Source organism: Colossoma macropomum, unplaced genomic scaffold, assembly GCF_904425465.1.
Source record: "Colossoma macropomum unplaced genomic scaffold, Colossoma_macropomum, whole genome shotgun sequence".
Classification (NCBI taxonomy): Eukaryota; Metazoa; Chordata; class Actinopteri; order Characiformes; family Serrasalmidae; genus Colossoma; species Colossoma macropomum.
In genome coordinates, this window is record NW_023495303.1 from 840,754 (window position 1) to 859,098 (window position 18,345).

Below are 18,345 nucleotides of genomic sequence, written 5' to 3' on the forward strand. Positions count from 1 at the left end.
TTTTTGGCATTCATAATTTCAGAAGGGGGAGGGGGGGAGAGAAAAAGTAAAGAAAAAAGTTCTCGTCCAATCAGAGCGCGAAGAAGCCACATACGTAACGTTTCAGACCGTAAAGCGAGATTCTGATTGGCTAGAGCGCCGCCCTGCTGGCCAATCATCGCAGGTCCGCCCCTCCCTCACCGTAGAGAGTGACAACTTACAGAAAAAATACAGTGAGAGAGCGAGCAAGAGAGAGAGAGAGAGAGAGAGAGAGAGAGAGAGAGAGGAAGAAGGAAAATTCGCTCAGCTCACGCCATTGCCGTCCACAGGAGGAGACTACAAACTTTCTCGACTCCTTCCTTTTCTTCGCTTCTCCTCTTTTTCTGGATGTAATCGCGCGCCGGGAGGACTTTAATGCCCCGCGAGGAGCTTGTTTTGGCGTTTGAACTCGTCTGCGCTCGGACAGGACAGCAGAGCTGAGGCGCTCGCAACTTCTGTGCGGAAATAGAGCCACATTGTGTCGCGCTGAAGGAGATCAGAGGCGCTGAAGGGAGAGAGAGTGAGAGAGAGACACTGTGAGAGAGTGAGGAGAGAGAGAGAGAGAGGGGACACGATGTTGGGGAGCGGAGGCACCTATGCGAGCAAGAAGAGGAAGAAGCCCGTCCAGAAAATGTGAGTGCACGATGGGTGAGAGAGGGTGGGGGGGGACACGGAGCGAAAGAAAGAGAAAGAAAGGAGGGAGAGAGAGAGAAAGAGAAGGGGGCTCGTGTTGTCATGAACTTGAACTCGCTTTGTTTTGCTGCTTCGCCGTGCTTAAAGGGGAACTCCACCCATTTTTTTCCAAAACCCCTGCATAGTTCGGTGGTCAGAGTGGTAGAGAAACGTCTTTACAGTGGTCGTGATAGGAACCGGGGGTCGTCATGCCAACAACACTAATACAGCCGTTTTATTTACTGTCCAAAACCACCACGTGTCATCATGTTGATGATAGTGGGAGGTTATTGGGGACTACTTCGCCTCACAACATGTTATGTATCCCTCCACCATAAATGGATTTCAAGGCCGAAACTATCGTAAAACAATGTCTCAGACATCAGGCAGTCTGGGAGGGAGCTTTAAGAGGTGGACGTCTGGTTCCTATCACCACCACTGTGAGCAATTATGACTCGGCAAGTTTCTCTAGAACGGAGCATCGCACACAAACCTCTCTGAATGACTCTGTTTACATCACAACGCGTGACCTATGCAGGGATTTTGAAAAATCGACGGAGTTCCCCTTTAAGCTTAACGTAAATGAACGGAACAGTGAGCGTGGAGGGTTTCGAGCATGCAAACAAGCCAGTATGCATTGCCTACGATTTAATCTGGGCATTATAAGCTATGCAGAGTGCTGTGATGGTTAGTTAGGGTCATCACGAGCCTTCACGAGCGTTGAATTCGCCTTAAAAGAGCCAGAAACAAGTTTATGCAGGAGTTTAACATCATATAGTCTCCGCAGACTCGCTGTTTACTGTGCAGATTCAAACTGTGTGTGTTTTGTGGTGCTTTGTGGGGACCCAGCCTAAGTTTGTTGAAAACATGAAGTCGTCGTGGGGACTTTTGGCAGCTCGCCACGCCCCTTTTACACCAAAACCTAACTAACTAAATAAATAAAGTTGTTATTAGAAACAGTACAAATACACACGAAAGGGCCGGGAAAGATAGTAATACACGTTTTCGGTGTCTGTATGTGTTTGTATGTGAATGTGTGTGTATGTATGTGTGTGTCTTGCATTAATCATAATCAAGTCGCGAGAGCTGGCGGCCCTCTCACGCGATGCGTACGGGAGGGAGGGGCGAGGAGGGCCGAGTGGGCGGGGCCTCGCTCTGTTATTGTAATCCGATAGGCTATTTTTCCCCCCTCTTCTCTTTTTTTTACGCTCCTCATAAGAACACGTTTTTTTGACTCTCCCCCGTTCTGCCCCCCTTCCCTCCTCCCAACCCCCCCACCCCCCACCCCCCCAACCCAAACTCAAATTAACATATTTTTAAGTCACGCAAAGTCTTACGCAACTGCGGCGGAGCTGCGTCCATGCAGGAGCTTGTTAATGTCCCACTTTTGTTCCACTTCTTGCAAAAAAAAAATAAATAAATAAATAAAAAAAAGTTTTGAGGAAGTTTTTTAGGGAATGCAAACGCACGCGCGCGTTTACAGACCTTAAAGGCAGCGAGGCTGAAAAAACGCTTTGGCTTCTGGACTCTAGGAGTGTGAACGCGCCCTTATAGGCTCCGTATAGGCCTTCAACATCAAAAGGAACGCAGCACGCTGGACTTTGCATCATATACAGTCGTATGCAAAAGTATGGGCACCCCTCGCCAAATGACATGTTTATGTTTCTGCAGTCAAAATAAGTAACACCTCCTCCCTCATATGGAAATCTGATCTATGGCAATATATGCATTTCAAGTATATATGTTAGCATATATAGACAACGTATGTTTCTCGCATATGCATGCATATGTGACATATATGCCAAATTATTTGAAATGGGCTATTTTCAAATATGCAATATATCTTCAGCCATATATCAACATATACAAACATATATGTGTAGCACATATATAATAATATTTGAGAAATGCATCTCTTATATGGACAGCATATATACTAGCTTCATGTTATATAATATTTCTATGTAGATTTTTATGCATATTCTTTGTTGCTCTAAAGTGTATATATATATATGGATATATATATATATATATCCATATATTATGCATTTATGTCCAGTATTTGATACTTTGACACACAAACACAACATATATGCTCATATATTTTGAAATACATACTTGATTCCTTATGATATATGTACATATATGGTCGTATATCCATATGTGTCCACAGAGAACTCACCTTTTAATACACACTTACTGCTCATATGCTGAATTCAACGCATTGGAGTAAAAGGTTATGTTACATTTTTTATTTTTTCACCACATAAACAGAAGTTCGGTGCTAAAATTAGCAGACAAAGTTGTCTGTTCTCTATGGAGGACTTACTTTCACTTAGAAATCCAATGAAAGCATGTCACTTGACCTGGAGCGCCCAAGCGTTTGTATGTTAGGTAACTAAAAGTAAGTGCTTTTCAGTTTTGCACTGGTTTGCTGGGCCGAACTGACCTTTAGGGCCGCCTGTGCTCTCATATTAGCTGTTTGTGACCAACACTGCACGTCCAAAAGCCTGTAGACACCACTTCTTCTGAAATTAGGGGTGTTAATAGGGAGTTTGAGCTGCAGTTACAGCCTCTGCTCTTCTGGAAAGGCTTCTAGATGTTGGAACATTGCTGTGAGGATTTGATTGAGCATTAGTGAGGTCAGGTACTGATGTAGGATGGTCACACCAACTCATCCCAAAGGTATCAGATAGAGCTCCATCACTCCAGAGAACATAGTTCCACTGTTCCACAGCCCAATGCTGGGGGGCTTTATACCCCTCTAGCCCACGCTTGGCACTGGGCCTGATGACCTTAGGCTCATGTAGCTGCTCCAGAGCGTCCCATTCTATTGGTCGTTGCTTTTCTATGGAGATTATACAAGCCGTGTCAGCAATAAGTGACCTTAAAGTAGCTAAATTCACTAATTAGAAGGTCACTTTTGTGCTTGAGCTTTAAAGTCAGTGCAGTTCACAGGAAACGTAGACTTTGGGCCCTGAAAATGACAGAGTTTTAGATTCTATTCTAGTTTCAGGTCTACAGAAGGTTCTGCACTGACTGTTAGGAATGTAAATGACCTCTTAAATGCTGCGAATGATCTAAATAGGCTTTTAAATCAGTGCTGTTCACAGGGAAAGTTGGGCGTTTATGTGTTTCTCTGTTATAACTAGCAGCGTTCGTCCAGTGTTGCTGTTTACATCACTGTGTTCACTTTTATTGTACTTTTGCAGGCAGATTGTAGCTAAGTGAAGGTTTTGCATGGACGTTTAGGAATTTGATGCCCTAAATTAGCTTTAAAATTAATGCAGATAACAAGGAAATTGCTAATTAGACTCAAGCTGTTGTATTTAGGTATGTGAAGTTAGAGGTGAGTGATACGGCGGTAGTGTAATATCGTGATACTACAGAAACTTTCTGTGATGATATTTATTATATATATTATGTATTATATATATATATATGTTTATATATATTTAGATTTTTTTCATCTAAAAACTTTCAAAAACTGTGAATACAATGATGTGCATTCAATATTTTACACACTGTTTTGCATAAATCCAATGAAACAGAATTATTTATGCTGTGTTTGTAATTAAACATGCAGTTGGGGTGTTTCTAAGCACTGACGATATTCACGATACGCTCAGAAAAGGATTATGGGAAATTTGACGAGGGAATCCATCACAATAACGATGTTGTCTGTTTCCCAGTCCTAAATTAATCTGATTATAATGTCTTTCTTTTAGAGGTGGGTAATATGATGATATTTAACCATTATCGTGATACATTATGTGACGATATGTTTTTCTAAGCACATCATGAATATCGTTAGTATGTAATAAACACTGACTAACCATGTTTCATTACAAAGTGAGCCTGTTTACAAATTAAGCCTGTTTAACTGGATATAGTCCATAAAACGCTGAATAAAATTCATTATAGTTGTAGGTTTGTCATTATTATTATTATTAGTAGTAGTAGTAGTAGTAGTATATTTACATGTAGCACAGGTTCTGTTTTTTCTTTGTCTGTTCTGATTGATTAAATCTCAGAAAAGCATAAAATCATGATACGTATCGTGTATCGTGAAAACGTCTTGAAGTATCGTGATATAATTTTTTCACCATATCACCCAGCCCTGCTTTCTGTTAGCACCAGAAATGTGTGAAGTGTGTTTTTGCTGGTATTTTAACGTTTATCTTTCTGACCTGGGCTACTGACCCACCCTTAGGCTGCAGTGTTTTCCTTTTTTAACCCTTTAAACTCCAACCAGGTGATTTACACAGTGCTGTGCAAAAGTTTTGGACCACCTGAGAATGTTACGTATACAGGTATTCATATATTCAGCATGTTGTCATTAGAATAAACACAGTTAAACACTAATACAGTACATTTGCAGTCATTTGTTTCCTCACCTGTCATCGAGGAAGGCCAATATTTACAGTTACTATTCTAGGCCTACCGCCCAACCCTATTTGACCCCGTCAGTACAGAATGTACTGTCGTATGTAAAGGTTTGAACACCTTCTGGACAAATAACATTTTCCTGAAGTGTAAATAAGTTACAGGAAATTAATTTAAATACGGTATTTTTCTGTAAATTTTAGTGCACAGTTTCTGTTCAGTTGCTCAGTTTAACATATTGGAAAACAAACAATATGAGATGTGATATATTGTTAAATTCAGCAAATAAACAGTAATTGTGTATTAAAATGTGTAGTAGTGTGTCTCTGTAGAGGACGTATTCACTTATTTACACTTAGGAAATCAACACAACATGTAATTTAACCAGTTTGACGTCCAAACTTTTGCAAACAACTGTAAATTATATGTAATTTATATTTACTGCATAACTAGTTATGTAACAGTATTATATTTCAGCTATGATTACATGTACATAGTCAATATTAGGTGTAATTTGCACGTAAAAATGTAATGATGTCATAACATTACAGCATTTAAAGGAACAGTTTGGCAAAAAATCAGATTTACCCAGTTTTCCCTTCTACCCCACTCAGGATCGACCTGGACATTGATAAGGCTAACTTTGCTTGCAAACACTAGAAGCCAATAGTCACCCAAATTGTTTCTGTAGAAATGCATCACCACAGCTTCTCTCCTCCCGCATCCTGCACCGCATTATTAACGGCATCCAGGTCTTCATTGAGGCTGTACAGATGTGGTTTAGAACACAGTGTGACTCACTGTGAGCTACACACTTAAAAAAAGATGCTTCTTCAAGGGTTCTTTAGTAACGGCAATGAACCATGGGTTCTAGATACATTCTCCATTACGTCCGAACAACCATTTCTCCATGCAAAGAGCCCTTTCCGCATTTAATAGTGAATAAAAGTGTGAACAGCAGCTTTAGACAACTGTGTTAACTGTGTTTTGGCAGGTTTTTTAAGGTTTATCTTTCTGATGTGGGCTACTAACCCACTCGTAGGGCTGCAGTGTTCTCCTTATTTTAACTCTTCGACTCCAATTACGTAATTTACATAGTGGTTTGCAAAAGTTTTGGACCACCTGAGAATGTTATGTATACAGGTATTGATATATTCATATTCAGTATTGTCGTTAGAATAAACATGGTTAAGCACTAATACAGTACTTTAAAAGTGTGAACAGCAGCTTCAGACAACACCAGAGCTGGTATTCACAAAGACAGACTGATCAGCTCCATATTTATATTTGTTATGTCGCAAATACTGACCCGACTCCTGTGGTGGTTTGTGAACACAGACGCCTTTGTCTAAAGTGGCCGCCCACAGTGTGAAGTTTTGTTCATTATTATAGTTCAGAGTGAGTCATACTGTTCTCTAAACCACATCCACAAGACTGTATGACCTTAACAAAGAGGTGGATGCAGTTTGAGTAGGACGAGAGAAGTTCAGGTGATGTAATTTTACAGAAACGGTTTGGGTGACTATTGACTTGCAGTGTTTCTTAGCCATGTCGCTCTAGTTCTAAACTAAAGAAGCAAGATTTGGACTCCAAACATGTTCCAACCCATCTGGGGTGAATGGAAAAGTGTGTAAATTTAGATTTTTTTGTCAAACTGTTTCTTTTAATGCTGTAGCACAATGACAGTAATAGCTGTAGCCTGCTAAGGCCACTAACGCACCTGTTTACGTCTCCAGCAGGCCGCCACCCGTCGGGTGCGATCCTTTTATCGAGATTTAAACCTTCAGCAGGTTTATCTCCACGTTTGAACAGGCCGTGCTGGGCGCGAAGTTTCCAGCAGAGCCGGAGTTTCACACAAAGAGCCTATTGAGGCCGTGTGTAACCGGACCCCCACGCTCGACACCGCTGCTGGAAGCTGGAATGCTGTAGAAAAGTACACCTCTATCTCTTTCTCTCTCTCTCTCTCTCTCTTTCTCTCTTTCTATCTCTCCCCATTCAGAGAACTGGGTCAAGATTTCCTCACGTCTAATCAGTCATGATGACAAAGGCGCAGGTCAGAACCTCTGAAAAGGCCTAAACTGAAAAGGACTGATGAGTTTGCTCTTTCTTTGCAGTGTGTAGGTGTGGAAGCGAAGTTTCAACAACACAGAACAGGTTACACAGTACTGAGCAAACGTTAGAGGCCCTTCATTTACTTAATGTACAGTCTTTACAAGTACAAGATATGCATTTTTGTGGAGATGTTTTTTGGAAAAGCTACAGAGAAAATGGGACCCATAACAACCACCTGGTAACTTTTCATATTATCAGATTTTATAAAAAATTGCAAAATGACAAAACGACAAAAATGGAGATACTGGGTAGTTTTGTCATTTTTCAGTTTTTGACATAGTTCGAAAATGCCTGTTGTCCTTTACATTGTGTGTAAATGTCATGAAGAATGGACCAAAGGAAACGGCCCAAAATGACTTGGAAAAAATTCTGGGTCCATTGACTTCCATTAAGAGTAAAGTAGGTTTTTTCCTTCTCCTGTAAAGTTACCATTTGGAGATATAAGGTTCTGTTCCTACAACAGCTATATATATATATATATATATATATATATATATATATATATATATATATATATATATATATATAACGAATGGACCAAAAGACTTGGTCCAAAATCCCAGAAATACTTGGTCTAATTTAAATTTAATTTAATATCTAAATTAAAATGAAATTAAATTAAATATCTAATTGCCATTGTTCTGACTAATACTGCCACTGCGGTTTCAATTGCAATTACATTGTATAAATTCAGGCTCAGGCCTTTTTTTTGCCACGAAGACCAGACTTTTCTGGTTTAAATCTTGACTCTCGAATATAGTGAGCCAGACTGCCAGTGAATTATGGTTGTGATGTCACAACACATGGAGATTTGGTTGCCTCTGATTGGTCTAACCCATCTCCAGGCAGTTCAGAAGCTCTGAGTTATAACGTTAAATTTCCCCTTGTTCATTGTTGTCCGTTATTGTCCATAATGTTCATTTATTTCAAAAACAATATTTTTTTCCTGCACAATTTCACTACATTTTTGCTAGGCCTGTCCCAAATATCATTTTCGGGCTCCAGAGCTTCGGTGGTAATCAACAGCGAATATTCGAAGCTTCGCCCCAAGAAGGAGGGGGTGGTTCGGTCCCAAAATCTGCGACACTCGTGTTGAAAGCATATCCGCATCTCCAGGCTAGCTGCTTTCCTCGCAGAGCGATGTGGCTCCCACAGCACTGCCCGCTAGCCTCTGTTAGTGGTGGGCTAGATTGTGCTGACAAAATGTATTGTGACGTCGCTGCGCCGTGGTGTAAGTAGTTCCGTTTTTTAACGAGAAGACAAGTTTGTGTTGGGCTGTTTTAGGTTCATTCATACGAGGACTTTTATTTTGTAGAGCCTGATTTTGGGGGGGAGTGGTGGGTTTTCCTGAGTAGAGCAGAGGACTGTGTTTTTAGCTGTTAGCGCTGGATGCTTAATGTGTTATGGACTGTAGCCTCGAGTCGTCCAGGTTTCTCCCGAGAACCCTGAACATTACAGTAGTTTGCATTTTGCCTTTATTGATAAGCTACATTTAGCCAAAAACAGCCAAAATTAAAAATTGAGTACTACACAACAAATGAATGTCTGAATAGTCGACTATTCATGTCCAGCCCAACTTTTAACTACTTAATATATACTTTAGAGCAGACTTAAAACAGTAGAAATGAGAAGGTGAACATATTCATGTCGTAGCATTAATGTCTGAATAGTAATGAATAGATTATAAACAGCATTAAAAGTGGGCAGAAAGAAAACAGTCCTACAGTCCCAGGCAGGCCTCACACAGTCAAACCCAAGGGTACATACAGAAGCAAGGCATGTGAATGCATGTTTTGCATATTGTGGTTTGCTGACCGCATTTTTGTTTGTCCTTCACGTTGCGGAGGTGCTTTTGAGGGAAACTGAAAGAGCCTGCAGTAACCTCTCTCTGCGGCGTGTTTGTGTTCCTGTACCGACGTTAATGATTATCCATGTAACCGGACGCTGGTTTGAAAACACAGCGTACCAGCAGAATCAGGTTCAGCCGCAGAACTCCAGTTTACTAACAACTCATTTCCATCAGCACTGCTCGTTACAAAGTGTCTGAAATGAAACACCTGTAAACCACATAACCAGGACGAGTAGTGTGAGAGTGAGGGTGTGCAGTAGCTGTGTTTTGTATAATTAGTTGTTTATCTGCTGCACTGTTGAAAGGAGAAATGATTCTTTTATGTGTGAACGCAAAAACTAAAATGTGAATCTGGGATTGTCAAGAGAAAAGAATGACTTAATGAGAAATAAAGTCTTTATTGCAACAGTAACAACGCACAGCTGGAGTTGAAGTTGGTTTTGAAGTTGGTGTTAAAGTTGGTGTTGAAGCTGAGATTGTAGTTGAGGTTAAAGGTGAAATTTGTGTTGCAGTGGGTGTTGAAGTCGTCGCTGAAGGAGGCACTGGAATTGGAGGTGCAGCTGAGCTTGAAGCTGGAAAAGAAGCTGGAGTTGAAGTTGAAGTTGGTTTTGGTGTTAGGGTTGGTGTTGGAGTTGCAGTTGAGGTTGGAGTTGAAACTGAAATAGAAGGAGTTAAAGTTGGTACTGAAGTTAGTGTTAAAGTTGGTGTTGAAGCTGAAGTTGTAGTTGAGGTTGGAGTTGAAACTGAAATCGAAGTTGGAATTGAACTTAGAGTTGGAGTTGGAGTTGGAATTAGTATTGAAGTTGAGGTTGGAGTTAAAGCTGGAATGGAAGATGAAGTTGGTGTTGGAGTTAAGTTGGTACTGAAGTTAGTGTTAAAGTTGGTGTTGAAGCTGAAGTTGTAGTTGAGGTTGGAGTTGAAACTGAAATCGAAGTTGGAATTGAACTTAGAGTTGGAGTTGGAGTTGGAATTAGTATTGAAGTTGAGGTTGGAGTTAAAGCTGGAATGGAAGATGAAGTTGGTGTTGGAGTTAAAGTTGGTACTGAAGTTAGTGTTAAAGTTGGTGTTGAAGCTGAAGTTGTAGTTGAGGTTGGAGTTGAAATTTGTGTTGGTGTTAGAGTTGCAGTGGGTGTTGAAGTTGGCACTGAAGTAGACATTGGAATTGGAGTTACAGCTGAGGTTGAAGCTGGAATAGAAGCTGGAGTTGAAGTTGGTTTTGGAGTTGAAAATGGCATTGAAGAGTTGAACTTGAAGTTGAAGTTAGCATTGTTGAAGTTGGTATATGAGGTGAAGTTAGTGTTGGAGTTTGTGTTGGAGTTGAAATTGGTGTTGATGTTAGGGTAAGTGTTGGAGTTAGTGTTGGAATTGGAGCTGATGTTGAATTTGGAGCTGAAGTTGTAGTTGGCATTCAAGTTTGTGATGGTACTGGAGTTGCAGTTGAGGTTGGAGTTCAAGTTAGATTTGGTGTTGGTGTTTGGATTGGAATTGGTATTGGAATTAATATTGAGTTAAAGTTACCATTGAAGTTGGAATTGCTGTAAGGTTGGAGTTAAAGCTGGAATAGAAGTTAGAGTTGGTGTTGGAGTTGGTGTTGGGGTTGATGTTGGAGTTGGAGTTGGTGTTGGTGTTGAAGTTAAACTTGATGTTACACCTGGAATAGTAGTTGGCGTTGAGTTGTCGGTCACTGGCTCACAGGTTTGGGCCACACCAGACCAGCTGTTTGGTATAACGGCCATAACAGAGGAGGAGGTGATGTGAACAGCAAAGTGAAACTTCAGCCCTCCCCCAAACTTTCCCTTTCAACAAAAGCAGAGTTGGAATGAGGCAACTTCACAGCGTTTGCCAGTGTCACTTCACAAGCCATATTCTCAGTGTTGTCGCCAGCCGTCAGAGGCTGCAGCCAACAGGTGTTATTCAATATCAGCGTTATTGTTCAGCTGCGAGGAGACTGTAAATCTCAGGTCATGTGACTTATATCAGTCAGATTCTTCGGGAAGTTCAACGTCTTTGTGGGACTTCAAACTGTTGAAATGGAGAATATTTAGTTTAGATTACCAACCTGAGGCGGTAACTGACCCAGTGGGTGCCATTTGGGCACTGCTGCCCATTTATGTGGAGCAATACCAGTGTATTTTAATTAGCATGGTGCTAACTGCATTCCTAATTTATCACTTGCTTCAAACTGAGTCAAGTCGTTCAGTAATGCTTAATAGACCTGATTCTGACACTTTCTGACCTACTGTTATCTAGGGTTGGGCAGTGTGGTGGTAATAATATGGTATCTCGTGCTACGGGAAAATGATGATATTTCAAAATTATGACTTGTCAAATTTCTGTTCCACGTCTGAACGGGTGAACAAACGCATTCAGCCCATTTATATTTCAGAGAACTCACTGATTGGTGGTGTGGAAGCTCATCGAAAGCTAGCGACACCAGAAAACCTCAGAAAAACGGAGCATGCTAACAGCTCAGCCACAGCAAAGAGCTACAGAACACGCTTGATTTCAGCTTTCACACCAACACCAGTCACTCGATTTCACACTGTCCTCTAAATGGGTGTTATTTTAGCGGCAGTTAGCTACAGCCATGCTGTGGTGTGGCACGTTTGGCTTGTTAACTAAGCAAACTGAGCTCCCTCCCAAAACACCACAGCACACGCTCGATTTCAGCTTTCACTCCAACACCAGCCACTTGACTAAATGGGTTTGGGTTCCTCTAAACGGGCGCACAGTTTTCTAAATGGGTGTTATTTTAGCATCAGTTAGCTACAGCCATGCTGTGGTGAGGCACGAACCTGTTCTGTGGTGTTAAGCTAACTAAACACCACAGAACAGGTTCGATTTCAGCTCACGGTCGCTCCACTTTTGCTCTCTCAAACATTTTTATCATCTAAATTTGTGTCAGTTTTCAGAATCAAGCCTGTACTGTGGTGTGCAGCTCTGTTTGGCTCTGTAGCTGCTGGCTAAGCTAACGCTAAGGTAGCACATCAGGCTAAAGACCCAGTCACCACAGGTTTAATATAGCTTTTCTGTCTCTTCTGCGGCTTCTCGACTTCACTCTCTCAGATCTGAATCATTATTTTTAATCTTCTAAGCTTGTGTCGGTGCTTCAGTTAGCCAGAATCAAACATGCACTGAAAAAAATGGCATCTTGTCAAGTAGAATTATCTCAATTCTAGTCAATGCATCTAATATTTCTTATTTTGAGATGGTTGTGCATTTATTATAAGATTATTTAGCTTATTTCTATACAGCTTTTTAGTTGTTTTAAGTAATTTTATTCAGTAAAATTGTTCCACTATACTGGCAGATATTTTAGCTGGTTTCAAGCACATTTCTAAATAGAAGCAAAGCATCTGCCAACATAGTGAGAAGATTTTACTTAATAAAATCACGTAAAACAAGTAAAAAATGTTTGGAAATAAGTGAGATGATCTTAAAATACACCTACAAAAATCTCAACCAGAGAAATATCGGATATATCGACTAAATTTAAGATAATTTTACCTTACAAGATACTGTTTTTTTGCACTGTGTTCTATGGTGGGCAGGGCTGGGCTGTTAGCGTGCTAGGAAAGCTAATGCTAACCGTCTTCTCTGTCCTAGTTAGCAGCAGTTTATCATTATCAGTTGTTCTATAGATGTTTTGACATTTATTGACTGATGGCTTGAAAATCGTGCACTGTGTTCACTTATTTGGTAAAGATGTAAAGAGAACTGCTGTTTTTCGATGTTGAAGTAGCGCTAAATGGGATGGAAAAAGCGTCATCAAGTGACTTTTTTCATAAATACCATCATAAACATGGACAAAAGGATATAAAGCATGCTGAAAGACATCAGCTGCCAACTTAAAGACAGTTTTACCAGAACTTTTGTCTGTTTTTATACATAAACAAGTCTGTTTGATTAAGGCATGCAGTTAGCACCATGCTAATTGCTGCTAGCAAGCTTCCATTGCTTGTTAGCTGCATTAGCCTCACAGCTCTCAAGAAGTGTGAAGAAACAAGGCTACATTTTTGGAGAACTAGACTTTTTTTTTGAAAAGCCATCCCTTACAAGTCCCAGAGGAAGAGCACATGTCTTCTGTTGTTGTTGTTGTTGTAAGACATTGCTGCTGGACAAAAGGAACAGTGTGGATTGTGTTAGCATAGCCAGATCAGTCAGGGTTAGCCACACACTCTGAAATTCATACAAGAACGTTGTGGAGGAAGCCAGCTTTAGGTTTATTGGCCTTTTTCTGTGTGTGTGTGTGTGTGTGTGTGTGTGTGTGTGATCAGAACCAGATGTGTGCGAGTTCTAGCGGGGGTTATCAGGGGAGAACGCCTGGCGCTGGTGGAAGTTGCCCAATTAAATAGCGCTGAGGGGCGTGTTTTTTTTCGAGCGGGGCTGGATTAAGCGTCTGGGCGGGGGCCGTTTAGCCTCCCGACGGAGCGAGGTCACGGAAACTCCGAAACTAGAGACTGCGGTGCATCATGGGAGTTAGGATAAGATAAGCTCGGTCTACACCGGCTGCCCTCGCTGACCTCATACATAGTTCTAATGTCCGTTTCTTTACAGTGGTGCTGATAGGAACCAGGGGTCGCCATGACTACAACACAAATATAGACATTTTAGTTACTATCCAGAACCACCAGTGAACCTACACGAGTCTTCTGAGTTTATATGGAATGTTGATGATGGAAAACAGTGGAAAATCTGAAATAATAAGTTTTATTTGGGGACTATTTTGCCTCACAACACCCTGCATATTGTGTATCCCTCCACCATGAATGGAGTTTATTCTCAAAACTATCCTAAAACAGTGTCTCAGTCATCAGGCAGTGAATTCATAACCATTTCATGTAGTAACTTTCTGTGAGGGAGCTTTTAGAGGTGGACGTCTGGTTCCTATCACCACCACTGTAAACAGTTCTGACTCGGTAAGTTTATCTAGAACGGAGCGTTTCACACCAAACCACTCTGAAGAACATCTTAAGAAATTAATATATATATATATATATATATATATATATATATATATATATAAGTGATGAAATCTCATAATCAGGTCTGTTAGAGATTACCTGGTACCTGGTTCAGGTGTGCAGTTAGCATGATGCTAACTTATCAGAAGCTTAGAAGTGATTAGAAGCTTCTATTACTTGTTAGATACATTAGCTCAAGTGCTAAAACTAAAGAGGCAAACTTTACAGTGAATCTGATTCATGGCTGAGCAAGAGAGAGAGAGAGAGCGAAGGAGAGAGAGGGGAAGAGAGAGAGAGGAGAGAGAGAGCAAAGGAGAGAGAGAGGAGAGATCGAAGGAGAGAGGGGGAAGAGAGAGAGAGGAGAGAGCGAAGGAGAGAGGGGGAAAGAGAGATGGATACATGGGGAAAAGAGAGAGAGAGAGGGATAAAGACAGAAAGAGAGGACAGAGTAAGGGAGAGAGGGGCTAGAGAGAGAGAGAGAGAGGGGATAGAGAGAAAGAGAGAGAGATAGAGAAGATAGAGAGAGAGAATGAAGGATAGAGGAGAGAGAGGAGAAAGAGAGGGATACAGAAAAAAAGAGGGGGGAGAGAGAAAAAGAAAGAGAGAGAGAGGGGAGAGAGACTTAGAGAAAAAGAGAGAGAGAGAGAAATAAATCTCTACTGATTCAGTGTTTTTAAAGCATAGATCATCATTAACGCTGTCAGCAGGTTAATTAGTCATTAATTAGAGATTATAACAATTATGATAATAAACAGAAGGTTATAATTAACTTCATGTGGCCACTGTTGTTGTAGTTTCCTGTTTCTAGGATACGGTGATAAAGTCTAATATTCACCTTCAGCTTTTACTTCATAGCACTATTATTAATATTAGCTGTTCACTTTGTGCTCCTATTTAATATGTAGAGAGATTATTATTATATTACTGTATGATGTTTGAACAGTTTCATTCCACGACACATTAAATGGAAAAACTTGACATAGATCCTTTCTGGTTCTATATAGAACCTTATACAACACATTCTCTATCAGTCTGAAGAACCATTTCATTATGCAAGAACCCTTTAAGCATGCAGATGATCCTACACTCTTGAAAAAGATGGGTCTCAAGGGTTTTTTAAAGGGAATGGTTCTATTTAGAACCACAAATTCCATAAAGAACCATGTTTATGGCAGCTCTTCAGATTGATGGAGAATGTGTTGTATATGGTTCTATATTGTACCAAAATGGGTTGATGTCAAGATTGTAGCTATAGAATAACTCTTTTTGGTGCTATGTAGAACCATTTTCAAAAAGGTTCTATATAGAACCATATACAACACACTCTCCATCAATATGAAGAACGATTTCACCATGCAGAGAACTATTTTAGCATTGCAAATGATTCTACACCCTTGAGAAAGATGCTTTTTTAAGGGTTCTTTAGTAAAAGAAATGGTTCTATTTAGAACCATGAGTTCTGTATAGAACTGTTTCATACTTAAATGTTCTCTGCATGGTGAAATAGCTTTTTCAGATTGATGGACAATGTGTTGTATATGGTTCTATATAGAACCTTTTTGAAAATGGAAAAAGTGTTCTTCTATAGTTACGATTTAGACATCGGCCCTTTCTGGTGCTATATAGAACCATATACAACCCATTCTCCATCAATCTGAAGAACCATTTCACCATGCAAAGAACCATTTAAGCATGCAGATGATCCTACACTCTTGAAAATGGGTTCTTTATTAGAGGGAATGGTTCTATTTAGAACCACACATTCCAAATACAACCATTTCTATGCTTAAGTGGTTCTTTGCATGATGAAAAGGTTCTTCAGATTGATGGAGAATTTGTTGCATATGGTTCTACATAGAACCTTGTTTAAAATAGTTCTATATAGCACAAAAAAGGGTTCTACTATAGTTACAATCTTGACATTGACCCTTTTTGCTGCTATATAGAACCATATACAACCTTCTACACTCTTGAAAAAGATGGTTCTTCAATGGTTCTTTATTAAAGGCAATGGTTCTAATTAGAACTACGAGTTCCATATATAATTAAATTAACTTAAATGGTTCCTTGTGTGGTGAAACAGTTCTTCAGATTGATGGAGAACGTGTTGTGTATGGTTCTATATAGCACCAGAAAGGGTTGATGTGTAAATTTTAACTATAGAAGCTATATGGTACCATTTTCAAAAAGGTTCTATATAGAACCATATGCAACACATTCTCCATCAGTCTGAAGAACCATTTTACCATGCAAAGAACCATTTAAGCATGCAAGCGTTGGTCCTATATAGACCCATTGTCTTTACTAAAGAACCCTTGAAGAACCGTCTTTTTTAAGAGTAGGTGTGCTCTCAGTGAAGAACCATCTTTTATAAGTAGGTGTGCTCTCAGTGAAGAACCATCTTTTATAAGTAGGTGTGCTCTCAGTGCCAGCGATGATGACATTCTTATGAAAACAAAAGGCTTCAGTTCCGCTGATCCTCCTGTCGGCTCTAGACTGTGGACTCATTGTTTATATGAATCCTGCTGTATCTGCTGTGATTGTTTTTGGGCAGAGTCCATAAAAACACACCGTCTCCATCATTTACACCCCAAAACTCTAAACGTAAACATTTCATGACAATTGGGCCGATGGAAATTATCCAAAATGGTTAATAATAAAGCAATAAGCCACTTGAGGCTGTGCGGTACTGTGATTGTCTCACAGGGAAGGGTGTTGTTAGGCACGGCGTAAAAGCGGAGTAAAACCCCCTTCCCAGTGGTAACATCACTGTAATGCACAGCCTCAGGTGGCTTATTGCTTTTATAAAACGGTGGCCAACATGATAAAATACACACTTTTTCAGAAAAGAATTTTAGTTATTATTCATAATAATAAACATAGACATAAACAAGTACTCCGACAAGAAATGTAGTTCGTTTAGACTATGGTATCGTTGCTAAACAACCATGGACGCGTTCCGTCATCCATCGCCGTTCACCGCGGTCATTTCATGATTTTTTAACTTTTTGTCGTATAACAATAAACATATGATAACACAGCACTGTTTAATGCAGAAACTTTCACTTTATAAGAACTTTTTTTGTCACCAGATTAGCACCGCGAGTCTTATTTAGCACCAATCCAGCGGCCCCTCTTCTCACGCTGTGGCTGAGTCTCAAACGGCTCCCTGCTCCCTACATAGTGCACTACAGAGGAGTTTAAATACTGGATCCTGCAGCCCAACAGAGCAAAATACAGCTAAGAAACAGTCATGGAAAATGTGCTGTATATACATACAGCACCAAAAAGGTTCTGCTACCCTGCAGAACCCTTTTTGGTGCTATACAGAACCATTTTCAAAAATGTTCTGTATATATAGAACTATATACAACACGTTCTCCATCAATCTAAAGAACCATTTCACCATGCAAAGCACCATTTAAACACGCAAATGGTTTTATATGGAGCTCATGGTTCTAAGTAGAACCATTGCCTTTACTAAAGAACCCTTCTATATAAAAGCATTTCATGATGTTCTTCAGATGGATGGAGAATGTGTTCCATATAGCACCAAAAAGGGTTCTGCCATCGTTACAAGCTTGACGTTCTGACAAAGCAGAACCGTTTTTGGTACTACACAGAAACATTTTCAAAAAGGTTCTATATAGAACCATATACAACACATTGTCCATTATCCCCAAGAACCATTTCACCATGCAAAGAGCCATTTAAACATGCAAAAAGTAGAACCATTTCATGATGAAATGGAATCCTTTATTGCAATTATTTACATCACAATTAATTTTCAGATAAAATTCATGATCGTGACAGTTTTCTGATCTGGGGTTTAGGACTTTAGGAGCTGTTGGTCCAAACTGATGTTGTTATGGTGACTAAACAGATAAGATTTCAGAGTTGGGACGTTTCTGTAAGCGTGTTTTGTCAATGTATCGCATCCTATCGTATCATGTGCATCGTATCGTGACGGTTCTCCGTCCTGGTCGCTGGCCTGCGCTGCACATCAGAGCTGCAGTGATTGCAGCTGGGATGCCAACTGTAAACCGATCCGCGTCTCTTCTTTTTTTCCGGCTCTGTTTGTGACTGGCATGTATCGATGAGTCCATGGAAATTCCCGTGAAAACAGAAGAGCAGGTGAGCTGTCGGGGTGCCAGCGGTGACGATGCCCACGTGGCACTGCCCCGCAAAAGCCCAAGGAGCGAAGCTGAATGCTGCCTTTTGTCCCGCCGGCCTTTTCCTCTGAGGTCACTTTTGCTTTATTTCTGGGAAAACATAATTAGGGTCTGTCGGGCCGGCTCGAGTTACGGCGGAGATTCCTCTGGGCAGACGGATGGTTTTTTTCGG

General features: G+C 40.4%; 1 protein-coding gene across 1 annotated transcript in view; it reads left to right on the forward strand.

Annotated features, from left to right (window-relative positions):
* The first annotated feature begins 238 nt into the window (after positions 1–238).
* The window catches only part of ahr2 (aryl hydrocarbon receptor 2), a 95,817-nt gene continuing 77,710 nt past the window's right edge, over positions 239–18,345 (forward strand). Inside the window, exon 1 of the mRNA XM_036562060.1 lies at positions 239–651. Coding sequence (XP_036417953.1) covers positions 593–651 — 59 coding nt within the window. The 5' untranslated portion in view covers positions 239–592. The remainder of the gene's footprint in view (positions 652–18,345) is intronic.